Source organism: Amblyomma mixtum, chromosome 1 (assembly GCF_055824585.1).
Source record: "Amblyomma mixtum isolate Tamu chromosome 1, ASM5582458v1, whole genome shotgun sequence".
In the NCBI taxonomy this organism is placed as follows: domain Eukaryota; kingdom Metazoa; phylum Arthropoda; class Arachnida; order Ixodida; family Ixodidae; genus Amblyomma; species Amblyomma mixtum.
In genome coordinates, this window is record NC_143012.1 from 217,063,073 (window position 1) to 217,089,250 (window position 26,178).

The 26,178-nt window shown below is 50.2% G+C and overlaps 1 protein-coding gene across 7 annotated transcripts in view; it reads right to left on the reverse strand.

The window, feature by feature from the left end:
- RhoGAP102A (Rho GTPase activating protein at 102A) overlaps positions 1 to 26,178 on the reverse strand; it is a 107,824-nt gene that overhangs the window by 11,215 nt on the left and 70,431 nt on the right. For 3 of the 7 annotated variants that reach the window (XM_089563440.1, XM_089563444.1, XM_089563430.1), the window contains exons 2-5: positions 10,127 to 10,266; positions 5,794 to 5,950; positions 4,618 to 4,716; positions 2,705 to 2,928 (exon numbers count right to left, since the gene is read on the reverse strand). In XM_089563440.1, coding sequence (XP_089419566.1) covers positions 2,705 to 2,928; positions 4,618 to 4,716; positions 5,794 to 5,950; positions 10,127 to 10,266 — 620 coding nt within the window. The remainder of the gene's footprint in view (positions 1 to 2,704; positions 2,929 to 4,617; positions 4,717 to 5,793; positions 5,951 to 10,126; positions 10,267 to 26,178) is intronic. The other 4 variants (XM_089563459.1, XM_089563456.1, XM_089563452.1 and 1 more) reach the window with 2 other exon arrangements.

Here is a 26,178-nt window from a genome sequence, read left to right on the forward strand (position 1 = left end):
CAAAGGAAATGGCGCAGTAATTATGTCATCTCGGTGGACACCTTAACCGCACCGTGCAGGAAGGGAGGAAGTGGGAGTGAAAGATGAAAGAGAAATAGGGGCCGTTATGAAGAAACAAAATTTTATTTCAGGAAAGGAAATTGGGTGGTACCCATCAAAACGCGGACACATCTGCCGACACGGCTGCCGAAACGGCTGCTAACGACGGTATGAGGCCTTAAAGGCTTTCGCCTTAAAAGCACGCACTAATCTGTCTAGAAGGTAGTGGATTTTTCCAGCTTTGTGAGCGCTACTCGCTGCGTCGGTGTTTCAAACGCGAAAGTTCTTGGTATCGGGATGGTGTCCTTAAGAGCTTTCCGTGCGCACTCTTTCGCATCAGAGTTTGGTTTTCGCAGTTAACTTTAATGAGTCGGATACAAGCCAGCTCATCTAAGTGTACTTTATCTCTTTTTCTTCTTTTTTTTTCGTCTTCACTTTCTGTGACATTCCTTCCAACGGAACCCTAGCACAGAAGCTGTATTTGATCTCTTCGGTCCCGACCAAAGAAGTTTAAAGTTCACATAACTTGCGTGAAAGTGTTCTGTAACAAATGATGTAAAGTGCCTGAAGAGAAAACACGCCTGTGTAGCAGCAAAGAATATCTCCGCGAGAAAACAGGAACGCAAAAAAAAAAAGTGGAACCCGAGACACTATCAAGTGAGGTCATCTCACGACCTTAATTAGTCCCCGGGGGCTGTACGGTGAGCCAAGCAGTCGCAAAAGCTGAAAATATAACTCGCGAGATTTATTCGCGCGAACGCACCTAAGCCTTCGCTAGGCGAAAAAAAAATATCTTTCAAACGTGCCGTGTTTTTAGGCGCTGTTCCAAGACTCCCCCGAACTTGCTGTACGAGAGAAAAATAAGGGGAATAAAAGAAGGCAAGTGTGAAAGGGAACGTTGGTCACGACCATGCGGTAAAAAAAAGACAAAAAAAAAGACGATGCAAATGAGCGACTTCAAAGGTTCCGGCGCTGGGCATAAGTTATATCGCGTCGAGGGCCGTCGGGGTTTTCTGTCACACGTTGTGCGCGCCGCGACAACGGGAGGCAAAAGGCGCGTGCGGCGCTAAATACGTCTTGTCTGGACGGTCGGAACCACTGTCTTCGTCGTCGTTCTTCGCGAAGGAGCAGCCTCAAACACGGGCGTTGAGTACGGAAACAGACGCCCAAGGTCTGCGGCTAACGGGCCCGTCCTCACTGCGCATATGTCACCGCTCCTTCCCAAGCTGGCGCGATACGCGACACCGACTGCATCGTACGCAGACTTTGCGAGGAACTTGTAACAGGGCCAATTTCCGCGAGAACGGCTAAGGGCACGCCGCGTAGCCGTTAGGCCCACATCGCGGTTTCGTTCACACGAGTAGCCTTTCCAAATCACAGCTAGGTCCCTGTCGTCGTGTTTATTGTACCGAAAGCTACATTGGCCACGAACTTGCGATTTCACTGTGGCGGTGCTCCGAGGAGGCACAGAGACCGACCTTGAGCCGTTGCCTAGCAACCGCCGCAGCTGGCGGACGCCGCGCGCTCTCCGCGCCATCTGGCATGACGTCACACCGCGCGCCTCGCCGGGGAGCCGCCGTTTGGTATGACGTCACACCACTTACCTCGTCTACCTCGTCGTTTCGCTCGCCTCCGCTCGCTTCGCCAACTGTATCGCATGCCTGATAACGTCGAAGGACTGAAAATCAAGGCTAACCAAGCTATGCCTTAGCTTCCGCTACGTATATCCTGTCATAGCCGAGCTAAGCCACTGCCAACTTTATTTCAAGCATTTGCCATATTCGTCCAAAGTTATTAACGCGATAGCAACGAGCGCCTCATCCAGAAAAAAAATGCGTCGCGGTCATAAAATTAACCCATTGGCTGGAGGGAAGTGCGTACCAGACCAGAAGTACCAGACAGGACGTGACGTTACTTCCTGTATAGGCGTCAGCAGCTTCTCATGCTATCGCACTGACAACACAAAATGTAATTAAGTGTCCCTGTGAATTTTTCACGTAACGGACCCTTCATCCTTCACGAGGCTCTACCAGAGCGTATTTTATGTTCACGTGAGGCAGACATGTTCCAGGTTTTCAGCGCAGCCTTCCAATGCAAGCACTGTGGGGAGACCTGTGATATCTTCCACATGGTGTGGGCATGTACTCAAAATCCCCACCTCCCCCCTTCCCCTACCTCTTCCAGAGAGGCATGGGAGACTGCCCTCCTCAACTGCTCCTCGCTTGAGTCCCAAAGGGCTCTGGTGAAACGGGCGAGAGACGGGGCCTCGTCATGCGGTGTCCCGGACTAGGGACGCCGACCATGTAGCGGGGCCACTCTGTGGCTCCCAAACTCTATTTCAGCCATTAAAAGTTTTCACCACCACCACCTGAAGAATGGGAGTCACGAGCGCTGTCCATCTAGTCCAGTTTCCTGTTTATCTCGTGCCTAATGTCAGCGCCGAAAACCTAATAAGGGTACACTTCCTCCCTCTTGCCACTCTATTCGAGCTGTTCGGGTGACGTGTTCGGGCTCTTAAAAGCCTGCTGCCTTAAATCCCTGCTTCCGAATGTCGAAATCGGTACCAAGGGAAAGCTTCAGGCCGCAGACTAAAAAGCGCAGGGAGTAGCAGCGTCCAATGTGCGCATGCGTAGTCCCGGAGCCAGGCATGAAGAGTGGGACCGACCTTTCGGGAGTCCTCGGTGGAGAGGTCGGCGAGCGAGGAGAGCGAGCTCTCGCTGGCGTTGTCCGAGCGCCGCGACAGCGAGTCCGCCGCGCCCACGTCCGGGCCCAGGTCGCCCGAGGACCAGGGGCCCGGCTCGGCCAGCGTCGAGTCCGGGAACCGCTGCCGGTCGCTCTGCACCACCTGCTGCAGCCCCACGCCGAACACCTGGCCACAAGGAATGTCTGCTGCGTGCGCATGCGAACAGGGGGAGAGAGGGGTGCGGGCGTGGCTCTGTGAGTAAATAGTTCTGATCTTGGGTTGTTATACAGGGCAGTCACGGTGTCTATGTTGCTTATTTGTTTGCTTGTTTATTGAATCCTCAGGGCCAAGATATCAAAGAGGGAGGTGCATACATACAACACCGAGTAACGTTCGTCCAGTGCGACAAATGGAGGCCTAGTACGATAAACTCGCACCGAACAGTAGGTGAAATACATTACAAGAAAACTTCGTTAATTAGGATTATGGCTTCATGGAGTTTAACGTCCGAAAGCGACTAAGGCTATGAGGGACGCAGTAGTGGAGGGCTCCGGAATGTTTGACCCCCTGGGGTTCTTTTCGCCTCCGTCGAAATGCGACCGCCGCGGCAGAGGTCGAACCCGCGTATCTCTGGTCAGCAGCCGAGCACCATACCACTTAATTAGGACCACGAATTAGTGTCGCAAATTAATGTGGGCGCTGGTTTTTAATGAAGCAGTATATGTGAGGGCAACAAACGTGTCGATGTCTCTGAAAGGGTGCGCAAGCAGATCCCCAAGTGGCAGTAGGGACCCTTTAACGCTACTAGGTCTTTCTCTTTAGGGGAACTTAACTGTCCCTACCCTTACAAAAAAAGTTTTAGACAGTCTATTGAGTGTCTATAATAGACTTCTGTCTATAAAGTCTATAGACTCCCCAGAAAATTCTAGAGAACAGTCTATAAGCAACACAAATGCCATAAACAGTCTATAGACCATCTATAGATTTATGGCTATACACTTTTAGTAGGCTTTTGTCTATAGACAGTCTATAGACTATGAATAGACAAAAATTAATATCTATAGGAAGTCAGTCAAAGAAGCGTCGTCAGTCAAGCTTTGGCCGCCGCCGCCGAATCTCAGGAGATTACGGCCGACGCCTAGCGAGAGGGAAAAGGACAAAGCCCTGCGACCCTACGCTTGATTGACTCTGAAATAAAGTGTTTCTATCCATCCTTCCTTGCGCGACGCTTGGTGCAGCGGCGATCTCGGCCCGACACAAACGGGTTCCTATAAACGCGGCCTGGTCGGGCTGATTCAGCCCGAAATCTGGCTCGACCAAACTCGACCCGCAAACGTCGGCTTATTGTAAACGAGGCTAGTGAAACAGTCTATATGACACGCATTTACAAAGTCATGGCGTGGTCACTGTTCATTTATGTTATTCCCATGTCATTCCCTGGCGTCTAAAAGGAAGGAGTAAAAAGTGCGCTCCAGCAAAAGTGGTATTTTAGAAGGGCAAGCACAGAGTGCAAGGGTCGCCAAACTTTGGCCATAGTGGCCTGTCAGTAAACTCTCCGCGAATGACGTCACTGGGTGACGAAGCCGCGCACCTGCTTGCGGCGAATCACGCGCACAGCAACGCATTCAGAGTGGTTTTCGTTGGCACACACAGTGGTACTCCTCTCACTCCGACGCTACCGGGAAAAGACGCAGCGTGAAGTGTTTATAAACATGGAAAGGTCCGCTAGCCTTAGATAGAGCCCGAGTAGGCGCTATATAGAAGGAGTCTTCGGAAGAGTGAAGATGGTTCTGCGCGAATTGAATAGCCTGGGCAAATTACTTGACAGCATAAACGTTCTGTAGGAAACATGCTTCAACCTCAAAACACATCACGGTGAGAGGATAAGACCTTACCACTTTCTTTGCGACTTTCGAAGAAGCTCGTGGTAATGGCCTTTTTGCGGAGCAGGGCAGGTCTTCTCCGAAGTTTCGCCGATGCCTCCGAAGCGTCATCTGTTGCGCGCACCCCAAAGAAAGAAATCCGTGAGAGAAAGACAGTACATGGAAAGCTTAGCAAGCTTCCCATGAACTGGAAAGCTCGCTAATCAGCTTGTAAACTTGGAGTACTCAAACGGGTACGGCATCACGTCATTGTCAGTGGCCTTCAGATCACATGACACCAGTTTACATGGCATCTTTAACCGATGCAGGCACTATAAAGGCGTGCTGGTATGTTTGAATTTATAGAGTTGGAACATGGTGGAGCGAGTAGTCGTCTTCACAAACTCAATGTACCTAGTTACGCAATTTTTTTTGTAATAACCCCATGCACTGGCGCGAGTGTGACTGTTAATACGAAAAGAATAATACACTCTTGGACATCGTGAACCTGTATACTTGACCATCACGCTATACTCAGGCAACACCATCTTACCGCAATTACGAAACCCCTCTTTCTCGTCCCGGTAATAAAAACAATACTACTGGTTGCCTAAAATGAACTGCAAGATGCAGCCATGGTCACAAATCTCATGGCCTCATGGGTTGCTTGCGAGCCTTATAGTGAAGGCTTAACAGCTCCCCTATGTACAGTATGGTCCACTGCTAAAGGGAACATGCGATCGCGTGGCCTCCGTACTTCACGGCGCGCTGCCGCCGAGAACTTGCGGGAATTGTCGGCACAAGATGCATGCGCAGTAAGCATGACGGCTAGTCTTTCCACGCATGCGCCTCATGCCGCATATTCTCGCCGCATCTAGGCAGCAGGGCTTCGTGAAGCGCAGAGGCCACGCGATTGCATGTGTTCCCTTTAACAGTGGACCGCACTGTACAATAGGCCTTGAAAGATGAGGGCGAGTTTTCCTTGCACCCAGCACAATTTTAGAGCCTGATATAAGCGTCACAAGTGCTCCAGTGCACGACCGTAAAGCACACCACGTGGGTGGAAGACTTCTGAGTAAGGCTGCAAATGCCATTAAACCTGAAGCACACAGCGAGCCACTCAGTCGCACAGAACACCACCCCGTCGACATTCCTGTTTCGGACAATCATGTCTCACCGGGAGTGGGGGTCTATGCGCGGCGTGCCTACCTCTGGGGATGTCCACCTTGCAGCCCAAGCCGATGCTCTGCAGCCTATTTACAGCGAGGGGCCGGAATCCCGAGGCCTCCATCTCGGTGAGCGCCACAAGAGTCGTGGGCCGCAGCATCAGGCGCCCTCCCGTCCGGGAACGCCACCGGCAGCTGCCCTGCAAGCAACCACGGCCAGTGGTCAGTCCAGTCACGGCCAGTGGTCTGTTCCTCGAGAAAAGCGAAGGACGGACCTCGCTTACGCAGCGGTTCTCACAAAATACTAGCAGCGTTAGGGAGCCTCTACAGCTGGCGTCAGCAGATCAGGGGCCGAATCCAAAAGCCCTTCGCAGGAGCACTTCCTGGCGACTTTTGTCAAAAATATGGGGTCCAAGTCAGGCGGAGGGGCGTCTGTCGCTGTTGTCTGCTATATTAAGCGTACTCTTGCGGTCCAGCTGCGACAGTTCTGCACGTGCAGCCGAAGGAATCACCCTTTGCACAATGAACGGACGTCGCCTAGGAATAACTGCTGAGCTACCGCGGTGGGTAAGGAACGGTGAACCCGGGCGAGGAATCGACCCTACGAACCCTCGGCTGGGAACCGACTAACGCCTCCGTTGGCACTTTTTCATGCTGCTGCGCGCGTGGCCTTCATCTGATTCGCACATACAGCTGTTTTCGTTTTTGCTTTTCCCTCCCCTCATACTACTCCGAGCCGCTTGAGTAGGCGCTCCTTCGAGCTGGCGGTCGACATTAATACGGAGCCCTCCACCATGGTCCCTATTCTTTCACTCCTTTCTTCGTCATTTCCCTCACGGTGAGGTTGAGGTGCTCGGCGACAAAGGAGACAGTGATCGCGCCATTTCCTTTCCTCAAAAACCAATTTTTCCCAAGATCAGCTCGCCATGCGGGCCACATTGGCAAACTTTGGCCTTTTGCTACTCACTATTTATTCTTTTCTCATCTAATCCTGTTCTACCTTCTTTTGTTTCCTTGTGTTTCCCGTCCTTGTTTTAGTCTTTTTCCGCCTCTCGAATTATGGCAGGCGGCCATCTTTAGAACGTCCGCTGAGTCACCAGCAGTTTAGGTAAATGGAAATGTAAGCTAGAAACATCTACAGCGGTCTATATCTCCCAAGGCTGCTGGCATTGCTTTCAGTTGGTACTTTCGTTAACCTAATCCACTGATGACTCAGCGACCCTTGTTTCTCTGGCAGCTGTCCACACTTTGCGGAGAATTCTTCGGATATTTACCATATGGTGTGGGCCTGCCCCCTCCAACCCTGCTATTCCCCCTCACCCCAACCCCATCCGGGAGGACTGGGAGGCGACCATGCTCGGCTGCTCTGACCTGCAGACCCAAAAGGCCCTCATTGAGCGCGCCCGGGAAGTGGCCGACGCCACTGGGGTCCCGTACTATGGACCCCACCTAGTGTTTGTGAGGGCCGGCCGCTTAAGAATCGGTCCAATCATACCTCCCTGCACCAATAAAAGTCTTTCATCATCATCATCAGTGGGCTGCTCAGCATCTGGAACAGCCGTATGATCGACCAACATGCCGAGCCACCACGACTGACGAAGCTTCTGTTACGACAGCAGTGCGCTTTGGTGCACGCGATGTACTCGTATATGCAGTGCAGGAACAAGGCCCAGACTAAGAAAGCACACACGCTTTCTTAACGTGTGTGTGCGACTCCCGCAATTTTGGCGTGAGTGCCCAGAGTTCAGTGCGAGGGTATCCGTGATCACTTTGCGCGGTACGGTTTTTGCAGTAGTTTTTCCATGTAATAAAGAAAAAAAATTGCGGATAGTCAAGTAGTGGTCACAGGTGTCAGCCTATAGCACCCAAGATATGTCACTTCGAATCCAACCTAAACCTACATTTTCTCTGCGGGAGGATAGGCAAACTTTTACGGACAACGAGAGATGAAAATGTAGCCGCTATGCATTCCTGCATTAAAACTCTTCCGTAACGCCACGCTATAGTTTCATGGTCACAGGAAGAGTATATATATATAGGATTCAGCAGAGTAGTAATTTGGGCCTGTTGGTAGTTCATGATGAGGAAGTTGGAGCGCAAAAAAAACAAACAGACAAAGTGGAGACGTGGACGCTTGTCCGGGAGCGCTTGTCCCGTCCACGTCTCCACTTTGTCTTTGTTTTTCTTTTGCGCTCCAACTTCCTCATCATATATATAGGAGTACCCTTAATAAACTTTCGGCAGTTACCTCCTAAATATCTGGCTGGTTAGAAAAAGTTTACTTGACATTGACGTGATGGAAACAATTGCTAAAAACGATGAAAGTACAAAACATTGCTCAGTGTCCACATCAGAACTGAGAACAGTGAGAACAGTTTGGTTTTATGGTGTTTAACGTCCCAAAGCGACTAAGGCTATGAGAGACGCCGTAGTGGAGGGCTCCAGAAATTTCGACCACCTGGGGGTTCTTTAACGTACACTGACATCGCACAGTACACGGGCCTCTAAATTTCTCCTCTAAAGAAATTCAACCGCCGCGGCCGGGATCGAACCCGCGTCTTTCGGGTCAGCAGCCGAGTACCATAACCACTGAGCCACCGCGGCGGCAGAACAGTGAGAACACCACAGGAATATATCACAGATTGGGTCGCTATTTACATGCTAGTCAGCAGTCATTAAAATTATATACAGAAAGCGCAATTAACTTTTCAATGATCACTACGAAAGCATATACAATAAATACATAGTAGGCTCAATATGAGCGGTGGTCACATGTACAGTGCCTGACAGCAAAGGCATGTGCATTGCGCATTGCATTATACAGTGAATAAATGTGAATGGATCTGTTGTTGACGTCGGGTGGTTAAAGGACAGACATTTTGTACGAAATGCTCTTTGTATGACGAGACCTACAGTGTGATTGCAATAAGCGATAATACACAAGGAATTGACCTGGCTGCCCACACCAGGTCGGTCAAAAAACGCGCTCGTTCGATACGGACACGAAAGGGCAAGGCACTGCCGGAGGATCTCTAGCTCCCCAAGAAAAACAGCTGCTCCGAGGAGACGGCAGCAAATCGACACAGGAAATAAGGAGAACCACCCCTAGAACGCGGCTTCCCGAGCGCTGCCTGACGCACACACTTCGTAATGCAATAGCGACCACTACGCCTGTGAAAAACAGTGCTGAAATCACTGTGGCCCCCTCTATAAGCTTAACGCCATCTAATTCCTGCCGCGCAGCGTGAGCTCAAAGGTTGCATGCCAAGTGGCAGAGGGTGAAAATGGCGAGAACTGTGTGGTAAGCTGTGCTTTCCTCTTGGATGTAAAGAAAAAATTATGTAAAACGATGATGATTAGTATATACAGAGAAGAAAAGCGTAAAAACGCGCACCAGCTTGTGACTGGTAGAAAAGCTAAGGGCACCGTTAGGAAGAAAAGGAAAAGAAAGAGAGATAATAAGGTTCGTTTATGGGGTTTAACGCCCCAAAGTGACTCAGGCTATGAGGGACGATGTAGTGAAGGGCTCCGGAAATTTCGACCACCTGGGGTTCGTTAACGTGCGCCGACATTGCACAGTACACGGGCCTCTAGAATTTCACCTCCATCCAAATTCGACCGCCGATGCCGGGATCGGAGTGCATGCAGTGCGCAGGACTTTGATGAGTTTCGACCCGACGGTTCGGAGCACAAGCGGACTGACACAATCATGCGCACTTAAAGGTGCACTGAAGAGGAATCTGAACTCGTCTTTTTGCCGCGGCAACTCAATCTGCACGTTCCGAGCATTCTTAGAAACTTCGATTTTTTTGCCCTGTGTGGCTGATTTTCTTAATTAAATCGAATTAACGTCTGGCTCCCGCCTTTTTTTTTTTAATTCTCCCCCACGCCGCCATCTCTAGAATGTTTCGTTTTCCTCAGCAAACGAGTAATTTGACAGGGGTGTTCTAGTGGTTGGAGCATCTGCCTAGCATGCGGGAGGTGTGGGGTTCGATCCCCAGCACCGCCGGGTACCCACTGGTGATACAGCGGGGGCAAGCTTTCCCCTGTCCTAGTGCTCGGCTTCTCTGGGGTGAAGTGCTTGGAAAATGTGCCACTGGCCCCTCCTTGTGTGACCGTCTGTTGGGTCGCTGCGATCTCGCAAATGGCGCAATTCCAAAAATGAACTCTTGACGCGGGCCAGCGCAGCTGGGAATTGCACGGACTGCTTGTGAAAGCAGCATGGCTCGGACACCACATGCAATTTCGAGGCATCGGCTAAGTGCTCATCCTAGGGCTTTCAGCAAGCATTGGAATCGTCGAGTTCCACCTTCTATTATGTACGCACTGTTCTTAGAGCGTGAGCTGGTATAACCGGGAATGGCCTGCGAACTCACCTCCGGGGACCAGCTGCAGACGCTGAGCGTGGACACCCTGGACTGGGACTTGGCCCGCGACCTCCACAGCTTACGCGGCACGTTGGACAGCCGACCGGACGGCCGGCCGGCATGCTGCTGCTGCTGTTGCTGCTGCATTCCTGCACAGATGAGAAGAGGAAAAGAGCGTTTCAGTGCCTTCATAAACGTGTGGAATAAATGTGGGTGAGCGAAGGATTTTGTTAAGAAACTTGCGTCTTCAGTTTACGGGGCTTCAGGAAGAGAATGCATATACGACGGCAACAAGAACCTGCCCCGAAACGTCGGCGGGCTGTAATTGCGACTTCATTTGCTTGCCGTTCACCTGGCATTAAATTTACCGCAAGAAAACAACACCTAGGACGCACTGCTACGGTGCATCGTTCTTCGCGGAAAGAAGCATGGCATAAATCACGTCAGCTGATAGATAGTGAGGGTTTATAATAATGATATTTCTCTAAACTGAACTGGCTACAAATGTGGTCACCGCGCACCTGTTCAGGCAGCAAAAAAAAAAAAAAAGAAAAGGGAGGGGGGTGGGGGGTTTAGTGGCTTAACGCAGGCACCCATACATAGAATGCCACATGTATTCATACCATAATATCGTAACTCGCAAGATCATTCCCGCCATTAAAACACTCAAATTTCCATGCTTACTCGTAGCTCAGACTTCGAATGTGAAAAATCTGTTAAAAGCTCCCTATTCTGATCTGCCACCCACAGTAGGCGATAGAGACACTCAGACACGACCCCTTCGCGTTCTCATAAACATGGCCTCACCGAAAATCCGCCAGCAGAAATTATTGCCGTGTCCACCCATCTTCTCCAGCTGTCGGAGTCAACAAAATTAAGCTCGGTGGCAGCGTTTTGAAGCTGGGGGCACCGTTGGCCGGGATTTCAGTCCAGCAGCGCAAGTAGATACGCAGGCGATTTCCTGTTCTTACGAGCCACTCGCGCGCACCGGCAACCAGCATCGACTTCTTCGCATCACTGCCCTTTGCTCGCATCCAGAGCTGGCCGTGTTATTCTTCCGGTCGCCTTCAGACCCATGACGCGATCCCGCACGGCTGAGGACCCGCCGGCGCAGTCGGTGAAAGGTGCTTTCACTATAGCTGGCGTTTCATCGATACTGATACGGATACGAATATGAATATGGATATGGATATGGATATCGATAAGGATTTGGCTATGCCCAGTTCAGTGGAGACGCCGGCGGTGGCGCTGCTGAAGGCTGAGATGAATTGTGAATGTCTAGCCTGCGTAATTGGTTGGTTGGTTGGCCTCAGGTAGGTAGGTAAAAACTTTATTGATGAACCAAGTAAGGGAAGGAAGTAGGGGAGGTTTGGTTGACTTGGTTCTTAATCCCGGTTGGCGCCCATCAGTCCATGACTTCTGGCGACCTTCTCCGCCCATTCCACCAGCCTCTTCTGTGAGGCCGGCTCGGAACTAGAGACCGCGATCTCCCAACCTTGTAGGTCTGTGATGTTCCAGCGAGATGGTGGTTGGAGTTCTCGGCATATGAAGAGTATGTGTTCAAAGTTTGTTCTCGGAGGCCCTCAGAGAGAGCATTCGGGCTTGTATTGATCCGGGTGTATTAGTGCCAGATAGGCCGGTGAAGGAAACGTTCTGGACTGGAGTTGCCTCCATATAGTCTGTTGTTCAAATAAAGATGGCCCAGACCCACTACGGGAGAGTGGCCAAAACACAAGCCATGCTGCTGGAAAGAGGAGCGGTTATAGGATGAAAAAAAAAAGAGTAGAGCCTGCGTAATATCTACCTCACTCCCGAAATCCTAACCCTTAAAACCTTGTTTTTTTCCTGATACATACGGCCATAGGGACATTATATTCTTTTTCACCCCTTACTCCTCCTGTTCTGCCAAAGCATAAATGCAATGACGGCAGCAGGTCGGTTCCTAGACCGGACAGTGATGAATCCTCGAAGTTTTCTTCTAATCACATGTGCCAGAGCTTAACAGTGGCCGCCACCTGCCGGGAAGATGTTTGATCTGTTTGTTTCAAAACCCGGAGAGGTTAAGAACAGTTGCACTGCAACGCGGTGGTCTCGCGAGGTGACAGCTGAAGAGAAAGAAGTCCGCGCGTGACACGTGTGTCTACGGGGAGTGATATTAAGTAGGACTACCGATAAGATGGCAATGGCATCCTCTCGAGGGAGCCGCGGTTTGTTATCTCGTGCGTTGTTTATGTCACTAAAGCTCCCGATGTGCCGCTTCTTTAAATTATCAACGTCTCTACTCCTGGAGTTCAAAACCTCGACGAAGGCGACACATGAAACGCACTTCACGAGGCTGCGCTGCCGTCTTCTGTGGCTGAATTTTTTACCTGCACGGGCAAGGTTCAACGAACACTCTTCCGCGTGTGCCTTCCAATGAACCACAATGAGTGAAGCATTGTTTAACGATCTGCCCATGCCCTTCCTCTGTGAGGAGAAAGGGTCTGGAAACGGAGTTTCATCAACCCGGCCTCAGCTTGAGGAGTCCTGTACAGCTATCTTCTAGAGCGCCCATGGTTGGGTGCAGCTAGAAGAATGTTTGCTCCACCGTACGATGCTTCACACCATAATCGCATGAATCATTCTACTTTAGCTGGGGGTGGGGGGGGGGGGGGGAGAGGGGGATTTGGAGGCACTAGAAAGTATCTGTTGTTGAAGCAGTTACCGCCATTGATTCGGAACCCGATTTTAATCCGGTCTATACGTTCAAAGATATTACACCCTATTATCAAGATAGTCATCGCCTTTACACTAGCCCCTGTAAAGGCCTCAAGAAGGCGGATGAGCGGCTCCTTCTCCGCCTTCTCACCAGTACATTGCTGTGCCCGGCAGCTTTAAAACATTTTGACTTCTCCTATAGCGGCAGCTGCCCGCACCTGTGCGGTGTCTTCGGACACCTATCACATGCTGTTGGCCTGCCCCTCCAACCCGGCCATTGCCCCCATCTCCAACTCAACCCGGGAGGACTGGGATGCGACCCTGCTCGGCTGCCACGACTTGCAGGCCCAGAAAGCCTTAGTCGGGCGCGCCCGGGCGGCGGCCACCGCCACTAGGGTCCCAAACTAGGGACCTCCACCTAGTGCCGATGAGTTATACTGATCAAGCTCAGACTGCCACGTATCTGTGAGCAAGTGAGTACGTACATATTATCGAGTGGATGCAAATTAGTCGAGGAGAACTACTTCTACATGAGGTGAGATCGCATCTTTCTTATCGCATCTTTCTTTTGAACTCATTCTGTCTGCATGTGGCAGTGACAGCGCGACCCAGATCGTGGCCCAGCCGCAGCGGCCGCGTTTCGATGGAGGCGGAACGCAAAAGGCGCACGTTAAAGACACGTTAAAGAATTTAACGTGCACGTTAAACTGCACGTCAATGAACCCCAGGGAGTCGAAAATATTCCGGAGATCTCCACTACGGCACCTCTTGCTCTCTTCCTTCACGGCGCGATAGAGGAGTCCGCGGAATAGCCAGACAGTTACTGCGTCTTTCATTTACTCAAACACCAATCCACTCCTATCCCACTTGGCGCCACTCTACAGGCCTTAGTAGAACGTTAAGTTGGGCGAGTTGGTATGGGTTCATGGTTGAAAAACAGCGCACAAAAGGCTAGAGACAAGAGTAAAGGCAACGACAGGACAAGCGCTGAACTCGACAGGCCTGTGCCCTTTCCTCTTCTATCTTCATGCGGTCACAGCAACAGCCCCATAAGCTTTTTTTCTTTTCGTACTACAATCGAAACCTTCCCACCGACTCATTAAGTCGCAAGTGTTTTCTGCCTTTCACCACCGGTTGCGCAGCAGTGTCGTCAGCCTCCACAGAAACGCGACCGCAGTGACAGGGATTGAACCCTCCAACTCGCGCTTAGCAGATAAGTTTCAGATCCGCTGATGCAACAGCGCTCTTAGTGCGTCAGCGAAAATGAGGCACTTTTTTCGATTAAAGTGCACGTATAGATATTCTTATGGTGGCCAGCAGAACGAACGAAAAGGTGAGAGGACTGCTGAAATAGTGTCATATATTCTAGTGTACATGGTCCCAAGCGGCCAGATCTCACCTCATGTAGAAGTAGCTCTCCTCGGATAATTTGCATCCACTCGATAATACGTACAGTCAGGCTGGAATGAAACGCGAACAGAACATGTCAAGAAAACAAAATATTTTACCTGCCTACTTTCAGCTGAAGTGTACAACTAGCCTGATTCATGTGTCTGGGTAAAGGGCCTACTGAAATGCATAATCGAAAAAAGGTTGTAAAGGAATGTCTCGCTGCAAGGCAGAAATGTATGACATATGCGTGTTCGCGTTTCATTCCGGCCTGACTGTACGTACTCACTTGTTCACAGATAGCTAGCAGTCTCCACTTGCACCTGCGCAAACACGATGATGACCAACTGGAGGTCATCCTGCGGAAAGTCATCAAGCGGGCTCTCGATCTCCCGGTCACCACGTCCAACCAGAGGCTTCTGGCCTTGGGCGTGGTGAACACATTTCGGGAGCTCCGAGAAGCCCACTTAGTCAACCAATACACGCGTCTTGCCCAGACCACGTCCGGTCGCCGCCTCTTTGACCGGCTACACATCAAACATAACTACCACATTGAGGAAAGGGAGAGAGTGCCAGAACCCTGGAGACGCGCCCTCCGGGTCCGACCCCTTCCCCGCAACATGTCCAGAGAAGACCATAGCGGTCGTCGCCAGGCGCGCGCGGAAGCGTTGGCGCGATACTATGGTAACCAAGAACACGTGTATTACGTAGACGTTGCCGGCCCACACCACGGGGGGTGGTACACGGCCGCAGTCGTACACAACACAAACACAGTTAACGGGCTCACTTTCAAAGCCTACAACGCAACACACGCGGAGGAGATTGCCATTGCTCTGGCTCTCACGAATCCCAAGTCAAAACACATCATAACCGACTCGCGAGGGGCCTGTCGGAACTACGAGTTGGGCTGGGCTCCCCCGCTTGCCTGGCGCATACTGGAATATAGCTGTCGATGCGAAGATCCAACTCCACGCAACCTGATTTGGGCCCCCGGTCACCAGGGACTCCAGGGAAACGAACAGGCCGATCAGGCCGCCCGCGCACTCTCTCCCCGGGCTATCTCCCTGTCCTTGGAAGGGTACTCGCAATCAGACAATCTGGCCCTTACATTCAAACAAATCACCGATTACTACAAGGAGGAGCACCGGCGCTACCCGGCCCCTTGTAAGGGTCTGGATCGCGCTGACGAGCGCCTCCTCATCAAAATTCTTACTAACACTGTGCTGTGCCCGGCGGTGCTTAAACATTTCAATACATCATTTGATGGCGCGTGCCAGTACCCTTGCCCATAACACCCCGTCAAGTGATTTCAACACCTATTTTAGCTCTTACAATAGGGACACAATATTTCTGAACCCAGTTACGACAGAGGAGGTTATATCAGTCGTACAAAGCCTAAATAACAGCCATAGCTGTGACATTGACGGCATTCAAGTGAGGCCTGTCAAGCATGTTATTAGAGTTATTGCCCCTGTTCTTGCAGATATATTTAACTTATGCTTTACTACGGGCACATTTCCTAAAAAAATGCAAATAGCCAAAGTAACGGTTTTGTATAAGAAAGGAGACCGCAATGATTTAGGAAATTATAGACTAGTATCGATACTCCCAATCTTCTCAAAAGCCTTTGAAAAAGTTCTGTATACACGGTTGTCTGATTTTATTGATAAACATGACCTTTTGTCACCTAATCAATTTGGGTTTTGTAAAAATAAATCTGCCGAGTTAGCCCTACTCGAACAAAAGGAATATATACTAACACAGTTTGAAAATAAGGCCTTTGTTATTGGTGTCTTCGTGGACTTCTCGAAGGCATTCGATTTAGTAAACCACAGTGTACTCCTGAAAAACTTGGAGCGTTGTGGTATTCGTGGACTGGCTCAAATGATCCTGAAATCATATCTTTCGCATAGAAAACAGGCTGTAAGCATAGACAATGTGACATCTGAACTAAAACTTGTTACTTCTGGCGTTCCCCAGGGTAGTATATTGGGACCATTACTTTTTAATATGTACCTAAATGATATCTCCAACATTAACTCCGCCGCTAAATTTATTATCTACGCTGACGACACTAGCATCTTTTTTACTGGAAATGATCTTGATCTCCTTGTTCGGGAATGCAATGACACCTTGAGTGAATTACAAAAGTGGTCAGAATCCAGATACATGCGTATAAATGAGAAGAAAACAAAAGCTGTCATATTTCGTCCTAAAAACAAAGTACTTCCTTCCCCCATCGAGATTAAACTAAACTCGCGACGTATAGACATAGTTGAACAATTTAAATGCCTTGGAGTAGTTTTTTCTTCCAGCATGTCTTGGGAACACCACACGGACCATATTGTCACGAAACTGGCTCAAATAACCGGAGTCATAAGTCGGCTCAGATACGTCATTCCAAAAACAGTAAAGTTACTCCTCTATAATTCACTTTTCTACTCCTATTTAAACTACTGCCATCTAGTGTGGGGCACAGCTACGGTTAGCTGTCTTCAGCGTATCTACATTTTTCAGAAAAAGTTTCTTCGTCATGTTTACAATGTCCCCTGGGACTCGCCAAGCAAAGATCTCTTTCTACAAAGTGGTGTGCTAAAAATACACAACTTGTATAAATATCGCTTGAGTGTCCGGTTTAAACTCGAAACACGTAGAAATGTAAACCACATACGTAAACTTGCTGAACTACATACCCGAGATGCAAGCTACACAACAAGGTATGCGGAGACATGGATAGTCCCGACCCCACGGTTAAACTCGGGTAGAGAACGCCTGCAGTTCACTCTTCCGTCCCTGCTAAACGCGTATATATATAATAATTTTGACCTTTTCAGTTGGTCAAACAAGTCTTTGCGTGCTTTGTATGCTAGCATGTAGGATTTTGTGTCTTGTGCTTTTTTTTTTCTTTCTCTTTTTTTCCTTTCTCTTTTTTTTTCTTTGCTGCCATTACCTGCGTCTATCCTATGTGAATATTGTGTTAATATTGTATAATGTTCTTTCGTTTTCTCTTGTACCTGCTCATTATTGTATACTTGTTATCACGCTTTGTAACTGCCTTTTGTGTTAAAAGCCTTGCTGTCAAGCTGCTGCCAAGCGAAAGGGGGCTGCGGCTTAGTCAAGCTGTCTCTCAGCTTTTTCTGCGCCTCCGCTGTCTGTATCTTTACAAGGCAGAAATAAAGAATTTGAATTTGAAAAAGTTCTGTGGGGAGGTGGCTGACACCTTCCACATGGTTTGGGCGTGTCAATCAAACCCATCTATCCCCCCCAACCCCAACCCCACCAGAGAGGACTGGGAGGCGGCCCTGCTCGGCTGTCAAGACCTAAAGAGCCAAAAGGCTTTGGTTCACCGGACGCGGGCGGCGCTGCTTGCCAATGGGGCACCGGAATAGGGGCTCCACCCAGTATTGTAAGGGGAAAGGGCCAATAGGGTCCTACCCCAATCACCTTTCTGTAAAGAACTTAATTTCCCATAAATGTTTTTACCACCACCACCACTTGATCAGTATAACTCTCATCGGCGGTGGTCGGAGGATTGATCAAAATTTTGGTGTGGGCTAGTTGGTAACTCATCTTAAGGAAAGTAATATACAGTGCAAAAAACAGGGGCAGCAGAGAAGACACCAGTCCTGTTGTTTGTGTCTTCTCTGCTGTCCCTGTTTTTTGCTCTGTACATTACTTTCCTTAAGTCGGAGGATTGTTTCGCTGACGCATTTAAAGAACTACAGGAGATTTTTATTTATTTTTTTGTCAACCGCACAAGTCTTATCCCGCTGCTATAAGCAATCCTGCATGAAGCACGAGATCACGCGTATAGTTGGCGGCCTAAACATGTGTTGACCGCCAATAACACATACGTCTGGTGCAGCGCTGAGACAACTCGGCAATGTCCAGCCCCTTTTACTTTTTTTGATTAATCTAAAAAACAAAAGATGTTCAATAAAGTTTCCACATTGCAACACTGATATTTCTTGCGTTTATGTAATGAACACTTGGCATAATAGAGCAAGTATAGGCTTCCCCACGCTTCCGAATTAACTCATCCAAGATGCATAACAACCTCGTGCTTCGATTGTTTATTAGATGAGAGCCCGCGACATCGTGCTGCATTTTTTCACAATGTGTTGCAATAGTCATTAGTGCGCAAGCACTAGTCCGATGGGTACCAACCCCGAGAAAAATCATTCTTGACTGTCCGCCGCTGGCCTATAGCGCGAGCGCTCCGTCCCGAGGCACTGTCCACTCGTCGTCGTCGTCGTCTTCACATCACAAAGCTGTGCTTTGGCACTGATTTGAATGTAGTAAACTGTAGTTTTTTCATGATCTCACCAATCATTTTAAACTAGAGAGGAGAATTTTCCCCCTCCGGACAAAAGCCTGACTAAAGAACAAAAGGTTACGTGGCGTCGTCTACAGACGAGATCGATACGCACCCCATCACTCCTCGCGCACATTTATCCAGATCTTTACAACCCAAATTGTAAACACTGTGGCCAACGAGCCACCTATGATCACCTCCTGTGGGACTGCAAAATAGAGCCACCTCCGGGTGATCTAGTTACTGCTCCTTCTCTCGAGCGGTGGGAGACCGTGCTGGCTAGCTCTAACCCCAGGACGCAAGTTTTGGCGGTGGAGTGGGCTGACAAAGTCGTCGAGGGCTGCGTACTCTCGACCACTTAACGCGGCCTCTTACCAAGCTCTTTCCGGCGAATAAAATGTTTTACAATCAATCCTTTGAAAAATGAGATAGCGAACTCTTAATCGACGAGCACTCGCGGTCTCATTCTGGCGTCGACAGCATGAACTTACTTAGAGCCAGGAAGAGCGGTGCATACTGCTCAGTCCAGAACTTGCCACAGCCTCCCTTTTACATGGCGCTTCGCGACAGTCTATTCCGGCACTTGAAATGATACGCTTTTTCGGTTGTCTGATAATGCTGATTGCTCGGAAGCATGTCAGGATACGAAAGCACTGCCAACTGCTGCTATTGTTACAATGAAGTCATTTGTTCCAGGTGATTCTGCGCTGGTCAGAATTCCTTATGACCATACAGGAGACTGTCAGAGGGCTGGTGGCACGAACATATATAAACATTGCTTGTTTTAATAAAAGGTATCTTGGGCACCGCAGTTTTTAGTTATAAACAAGGCATGTTGCTCATGAGATTGCGTACAACCGTACTACATTAGCGACTGGTTCTATCCACGCTTGGAAGTCAGAAATGTGCCGAAAGCTAATGGCGTTGAGAGTACTGGAAGCTAGGAGCGCACTATCGCAACGTTTGAAAGTTCAAGGTGAAACATATTCGCAGATGTCTCTCTCGCAACTGCTTCAACTTCCCCCGCGGTTTACTGTGGACAGTACTTAAATTCTGGCTCCATCGAAGGGGGTCTTCAGTGATTCGAACTGAGGTGAAAACGGAAATAAATAAGAAGAGAGAGAGGAAGTGGCTGGCGGCCTGTTTTCCACATAGTTTTATATAACGGTGGAAATCGTTTTCGATCTTAAAGTTGATTGTTTGCCCAATTTATTACACAGACCCGAAAGACGTGATCCCCACGATCTGCTATTGTGCTCGTTTTTATTGCTGGAGCTGAGCGGCCAGCTCTGTTCTGACTCGTGGTGTGAGGGCACGGGTTTTCTCTTTCCTACCACCCGTTGTGCAGTGCTGCCGGCTTTTATTCCCCATCCAGGGTTTTAGGAAACGTGATAGTGATTCTTACTAAAAATCACGGCGAAATTTTCGAAATGGCAGAGAAGATCCGTTCCGACCACCACTGGCAGTAAAAACAATAATGGTTGCCCCCTTCGGATTCATTCTAGCACAGGGGATGTCACATCCCTTGTCAGTACTGCTGCGGGTGTCTGAGACCCCCCGAGACATCCCTGACATTGAGCTCTAACAATGGACACCTGAACCACGCCATTGGGGCGCGCAGTAGAAGGAGGCGAAAAGAGGGGAGAGAAAAAGAAGCCGTTTTAAAGAGCTCCGGTGTAATTTCTACCATCCGGGGTTCGTTAATGTGCACTGGCTTCGCACAGCACACGGATTCCCTTTGCCTCCATCGAAATGAGTGCGCAGCAGCGGGCATTTTATCGCGCGACCTCGTCTTTAACAGCCTAGCGCCTTAACCGCTGCCCCACCACCGCGGTAGGTGCCCTGCACTACATTGCACGTGCGCGAGGAGTGGCTTTGGCGAGTGTGCTGTTCTCACGGTCTTGCGAGCCAACTGCAAGGTGTCACATAGTTACAAGAGCAGGTGCGATGGAGCGCAGGCATTGCACATGCCCACCTCTGCCTCCACAGCCTCACCTCTGCTGTCTTCTTTCAATCTCCCTTTCGCCTTCATCTGCGTTCATCCCTTTCTTCAAGAGTCGCGAACGGTAGTCGGCATTGTCCGCCCACGTGTCGTGCCTTTCCTCATATCTTGGCACCACCCCTCTAAGTTTATTCCAATTGCGAGATTTTAATTCCTGTTGCAGTAACTGCAGTCATTCCATATGTTATCTCATTCGTAGCCGGTTAATTAATTAGTAATGACAGTTCAAGGCGCCGCGACTTCCGCAGCCATTCCGGTGGTCGCACCAGGTTTAGACGGCTGCGAAACGAGTTCTAGTACGGATTGCCTCAAACAATTACGCGCATATCTGTCAGCTAAGGTTTATGGTTTTAAGGTGGTTTAACGTCCCGAAGCGACTCAGGCTATGACGGACGCTGTTGTGAAGGGCTCCGGAAGATTCGACCGCCTGAGGTTCTTTAAGGTGCACAGTACACGGGCATCTAGAATTTTGCCTCCATCAAAATTTTACCGCCGCGGCCGGGATCGAACCCGCGTCTTTCGGGCCAGCAGCCGAGTTCCGTAACCCCTAAACCACCGCGGCGGGCGTTTGGATAACATTACTAGCCTTCTCCAGCTTCACAGTTCGCACTGAAATTAAATCTTGCTAGGTCCCAACGTGAAAGCCGCCGCGTCTTCATGCCACGCACCCATTTCCAGGGAAATTCTAAAAGTTGACAAACGATTACGTTAGTCGGTAATGGTAAGTTCGAGCACAGCTCTACATACGCCACCTGTCACCACTGACAGGTGGCTACTACCACCTGCCATGTGTCACCTGTCAGGTGACAGGGTGACCTGTGACCTGCCAGGTTGCGCGCTACGCCGATTACGTCGACTACACCGGCGCGTAGGGGCAGGTGTCTTGTTACTCTGCCAGCTTCCCTCCAGGATCTTCCAGTGGCAGCCATCTTCCAGGTGGCGTTCCGCTCTGCTACTTGGACAAGCGGTTACACCGACAACGCCGACGACGACGCGGAACGCAAGAACGGACACCCTAAGAGCTGCGCTCTTGCAACGCAAGACGCCTTGCAACACAGTCGTAATCCTCGAAGGGGTGCCTTTTGATTTTTTTTCCCCCTCCCATGGGTCGGTTGCACCAGAACCGCACTATACAACTTTCATGGGCGTTGCGCGCAACAGCTGACGCACTCGTCCCTTTTGAGGAGAGGGGGGGACATCGGAAAAGCGCTCCAGTTTCACTTATTGCGGCGGCTCTACTCAAGCGTATAGCAGAGGAGGCCGCTGCCATGACGTCGCCGCGCACCCCGTGGTTCGAACCACGCGGGCTGCTGCTCCTGGCAGTCGGTCATCGCCGCTGCCGCCGCGCTCGTGGCAACCCCGTCGGGCAGCCCCCGGGGTCTACGCTATGACGTCAGCGGAGCGCGCCAACAAAATAAACGCGGCCGCGGCTCGCGCTCGCCTTGTTCGCGTCGGCCGCGCCTCGCTGCTGCTGCTGTTGAGGCAATATTTTGCTTGTTCGCTTTCGGAAACAGACTGTTTAATGAAAACGCTCGAAAAGCGCAGGTTGGCCGACGTATTTCGAGGGGCGAAACAAAACGCTTAGAGAGAGGGAGGAAGAGAAAGGAGAGGGAAGAAAGAGAGACAGGGGTGTTCCCCCGAAAGTGGCGGCGCTGCCGCCCCCCCCGGTTGTCTCGAGACAAAGACCTCGTCGGTCGGCTGATGAACGCGACTGCGGCGGGCGCCGACGATGAGCAAGCGAGGGGCATGAGCGAAGACAGGACGGGGCGCGAAGGGAAACACGGCCACGGCGCCGCGTTTGTGCCCTGCGTCGGCAAGATCGCGTCGCTCGAAAAGTGGGGCTCGATTTTTTTTTTTTATAAGGCGTACGGGAGGCACGCCGTGTACGTGCCAGCGAGCACGTCTCCGCCGAGATAATCTGCTGCGCAAGAAACGTTAACCGCCTCTCAATGTTTACTTTTACGGGCACGGTAATTTACTTACTTCACAGGAACTGAAATGAGGTATCGCAAAGCAAAGTTCACCGTGTTTTACACAGTTTTCGTGAACAACAACAACCAGAACTGACATTATCTAGCCACGTGTTGCAGTCGTGGTCAAGAGGAAGAAATGGGTTTGGACAGGGCATGTAACGCGAAGGCAAGATAACCGCAAGATAATGTAGTGGATTCCATGTGAAGGCAAGCGTGGCAGGGGGTGGCAGAAAGTTAGGTGGGGGGATGAGATTAAGAAGTTTGCGGGAACACGGTGGGCGCAGCTGGCAGAGGACAGGGTTAATTGGAGAGACATGGGAGAGGCCTTTGCCCTGCAGTGGGCGTAGTCAAGCTGATGATGATAGTGATTAGCAAGATTTCGACCCAAAAAGAAAGAAAGAGGAACGGTCACGTATCTTGTGCAAACGTGAACCGTAGAAACTTACATGACTTGGCATACATCACGCATACGTAGGCAAAAAGCTCACCCGCACGCTTCATCCCTTTTCAAATATTTTCATCTCCTGTGCGTGAAGCTCCGTTATTTTAAGTCAAAAGCAATTCGCTATTTACTGTCAACCCGCTGCTTTCAACTACATTACTGCCAAATATTTCTCAGCGTTAGGACATCGCTGCCCGAGTTTGGCCATTATACTACGGTGCCATGTTTCCCTTGAGGATGGCAACGACGACAAAAGAAGCAGATAACTACGAACGGGAATTACTTTGCCCTCTTGCAACAACTGGCGCTGGGTTGTGTGTGAGCGTGGAGGCTGATTTACTTAAGGCAAGCACAGTCGCAGTTCACTTCTACACCACATAATACCGCGCATGTCTGTGCTTCGGTTGGTTTATGGTTTATTGGGGTTTCACGTCCCAAAGCAACTCAGGCTATGAGGGACGTCGTAGTGAAGGGCTCCGAAAATTTCGTCCATCTGGGGTTCTTCAACGTGCACTGACATCGCACTAATGCTGACGGCATTATGTGCAAAATTTCCTGCGGCAAGCCAATTCGAGGCGGCCCGTACGCGTTAAACTGCGAACTAGGCCCGCTCGCCGACCTGCTTACGCGGATGCTCACCACAATTTTCACTCTACTGCATAAAAAAATTTACACTCTCTTTGCATCCAAATAAATCGTCCTAGCGGCGAATGGTCTATACACAGCCAAGAGAAGCGAAACGGGTGACTACGAAATTCAACGATATAGCTTTTGGTCAAGTATTTTCACTGTTATCTCAGTAATGCTCGAAACGGTTTCGCCGTGTTACAACACTGCTGCCTCGGCGTAACTCTACCACTCGAGTTTTAGTGACTCAACAACGTCACCTCGGGTCAGTCGATCGTGCCGTGCTCAAGTTTTTTTTTTTTTTTTTATGTGGAACAGGCCTGGATACCCATCTGTGACCGTCTGTGACCGCCTGTGCACGACCTACATGGTTTACACAGTTTACACGGTTTACATTTGTGTTTTCATGCAGCCCCTCCTCCAGTATGTGTTAAAAACATATGCCGGCGCGTGTGTTCAAGACATGACTGATTTCATGTGCGTCTACTCACCACGATGAGAGTGTCAGCCATTGCGCGTGTGTGGGCACATCCCCCATGAAACTCATTATATTATGCCATCATTAATTAAGCTTCATTAACACTTTCCCTTTCCCCAGTATGGAGTAGCAGGCCAGGGCAAGGTGACCACCGGCCGACCTCTCCTCCTTTTCCTCGCATTAAATTTCCTTTCTCTTTCTCTCTCTCAGACATGTGGGAACGTGGGCCTTGGGACGAATAATTTAGGCCCTCGGACAACGCGAATGGCGTCATGCACTAGCACACCTTCAGGACCGCCTTGACAGATAGATACACACACGACGACGAGCCTCTCAACTTCCCCACGCTCCTTGTGCTGCTCGTGCCAAGCTCCATAGCGTCAGGTCCCACTCAGCGACAGCTAATGCTATTCCTAAAGCCCATAGGCGCTCAGGCACACTTTAGCTAGTCACGGCGACACTGATGGCACGTTGACTTCAAACATGAACCAGCTGACCCTTCAAAAAGCCCTCCAACACTGATGTAAGCCAGCCAGCCAACCAGCTTTCGAGACGTTCGCCTGAGGTTTTCCACACACAGAGAGACTGAGTGGCAGAGTAGGATTATTTCTCGACAGCTGAATTCCAGCTTGAGAGTATGCCTTGTGCCATACAGCGAGGGTACGAATCTGACACGAGCGCGGCACACTCATGAACGCCGAAACGCACCGAATCTGCCTTCCCCCTTTCTTTTGCGTTGCTTCGTAAAATAATGCACTTCAACGTCACTCGTTGTTACCGACAACCAACTGGCGCGCGCACACATTGTTACCATTTCCACCCTGGTTGAAAAGCGTCCTGGCATATACGGAGTCTGTGTCACTGGAACAGGGAATAGTGGGCAGGTTGTTGGTTTTGCTTACGATGACCTTCTGTGTAGGTTGCTAGCCCGAAGGAAACATATACAGGAACTCTATCTGTGCTCATGAAGCACAAAATGCACCGCAGGAGAAGAAGCGTAGAATGCCGGATCGCGTGTTCGCCAAATGCAGCCGGTACAGCCAGCGATGACAGCGCCGCCCACCGGCAGGTAGCAGCCACATTAAGGCTGGTTATAAATATTCATTCAGAACGACAGCTTTACATCGCTGCTATGGCGCAGTGGATTAGAGGCTCGTTTTGCGTATGGAAGGTCGGCCGTTCGACTCCGCTCTCTGTACTGTAGTTTTATTGTTTTTTTTAATTTCATTTTTTTTCAATTATTTCCCTTTTAGGTCGCAAATCGTGATGCTTAATGGCATATAACGCCGTTTAAGAGGATTTATTATCCCTTTTAGGTAAGGCGTAGTGACAATCTTCAGTCACCGTGATCAATTAACCGTGGTTTCAAGCCTTGCGCTGTACAGGCTGCAGTTGGCGAATACGCTGCCGGGTCCAACGTTTCCGCCGAGTCTATAAGCCGAGCGTTCTGTCCTTGGTCTTGAAACCGATATGCTGCGGTATTGCAATATCAGACTGGGAGGCGGAATTAAGGAAACGAAGAGTGAGAGGAAGAGGCTAGTGGAAAAAAAAATAAGAACTCTTCTCCAGTGGGGCTACTAGTCCCTTACGAATAGACTAAAACCTCAGTTTTCTGAAAAATCGTGGCCACTCTTTTCAACCTTTTCGCCCCATTTGCGCTCTCCACCACGGCGCGGTTTTGGTGCCCATCCCGAGCGAGACAATAACCGTGCATTTCCATAACCCGACCAAGCCTGCGTACTCGTGGTCAAGTAAACGCAGCCGCCTTTCAAGCAACGGGAGTCGAGGCGGTGAGAAGCGTTGCGCGAGAACAAACATGTGGCCCGAAATGTTCAAGGCAACTATAAAACCCGGCCTTGGTCCATCCGGACCAGCCCTGGCCACGTGGGGTCCCAAGAAGAGGTAGGAATAACGCACGCGCGGGCAGGCTCCTGTTGTGTTTGGGATGCCCCCCCTCCTGCCTGGGTGGATTAAAGCAGCTCGCGCTCCCCTCCTGCCTAAGTGGATTAAGGCAGCGGACCCTGACCGGCGAAGGCCGAAGATGCGGCGGGGGTTGGCAAAGACGGCAGCAGCGGCAGAAACAGCGGCGACGTGGTGGCGACGTGGCGGCGTCAGGTGGCCGAGTCGAACCTCGGGTC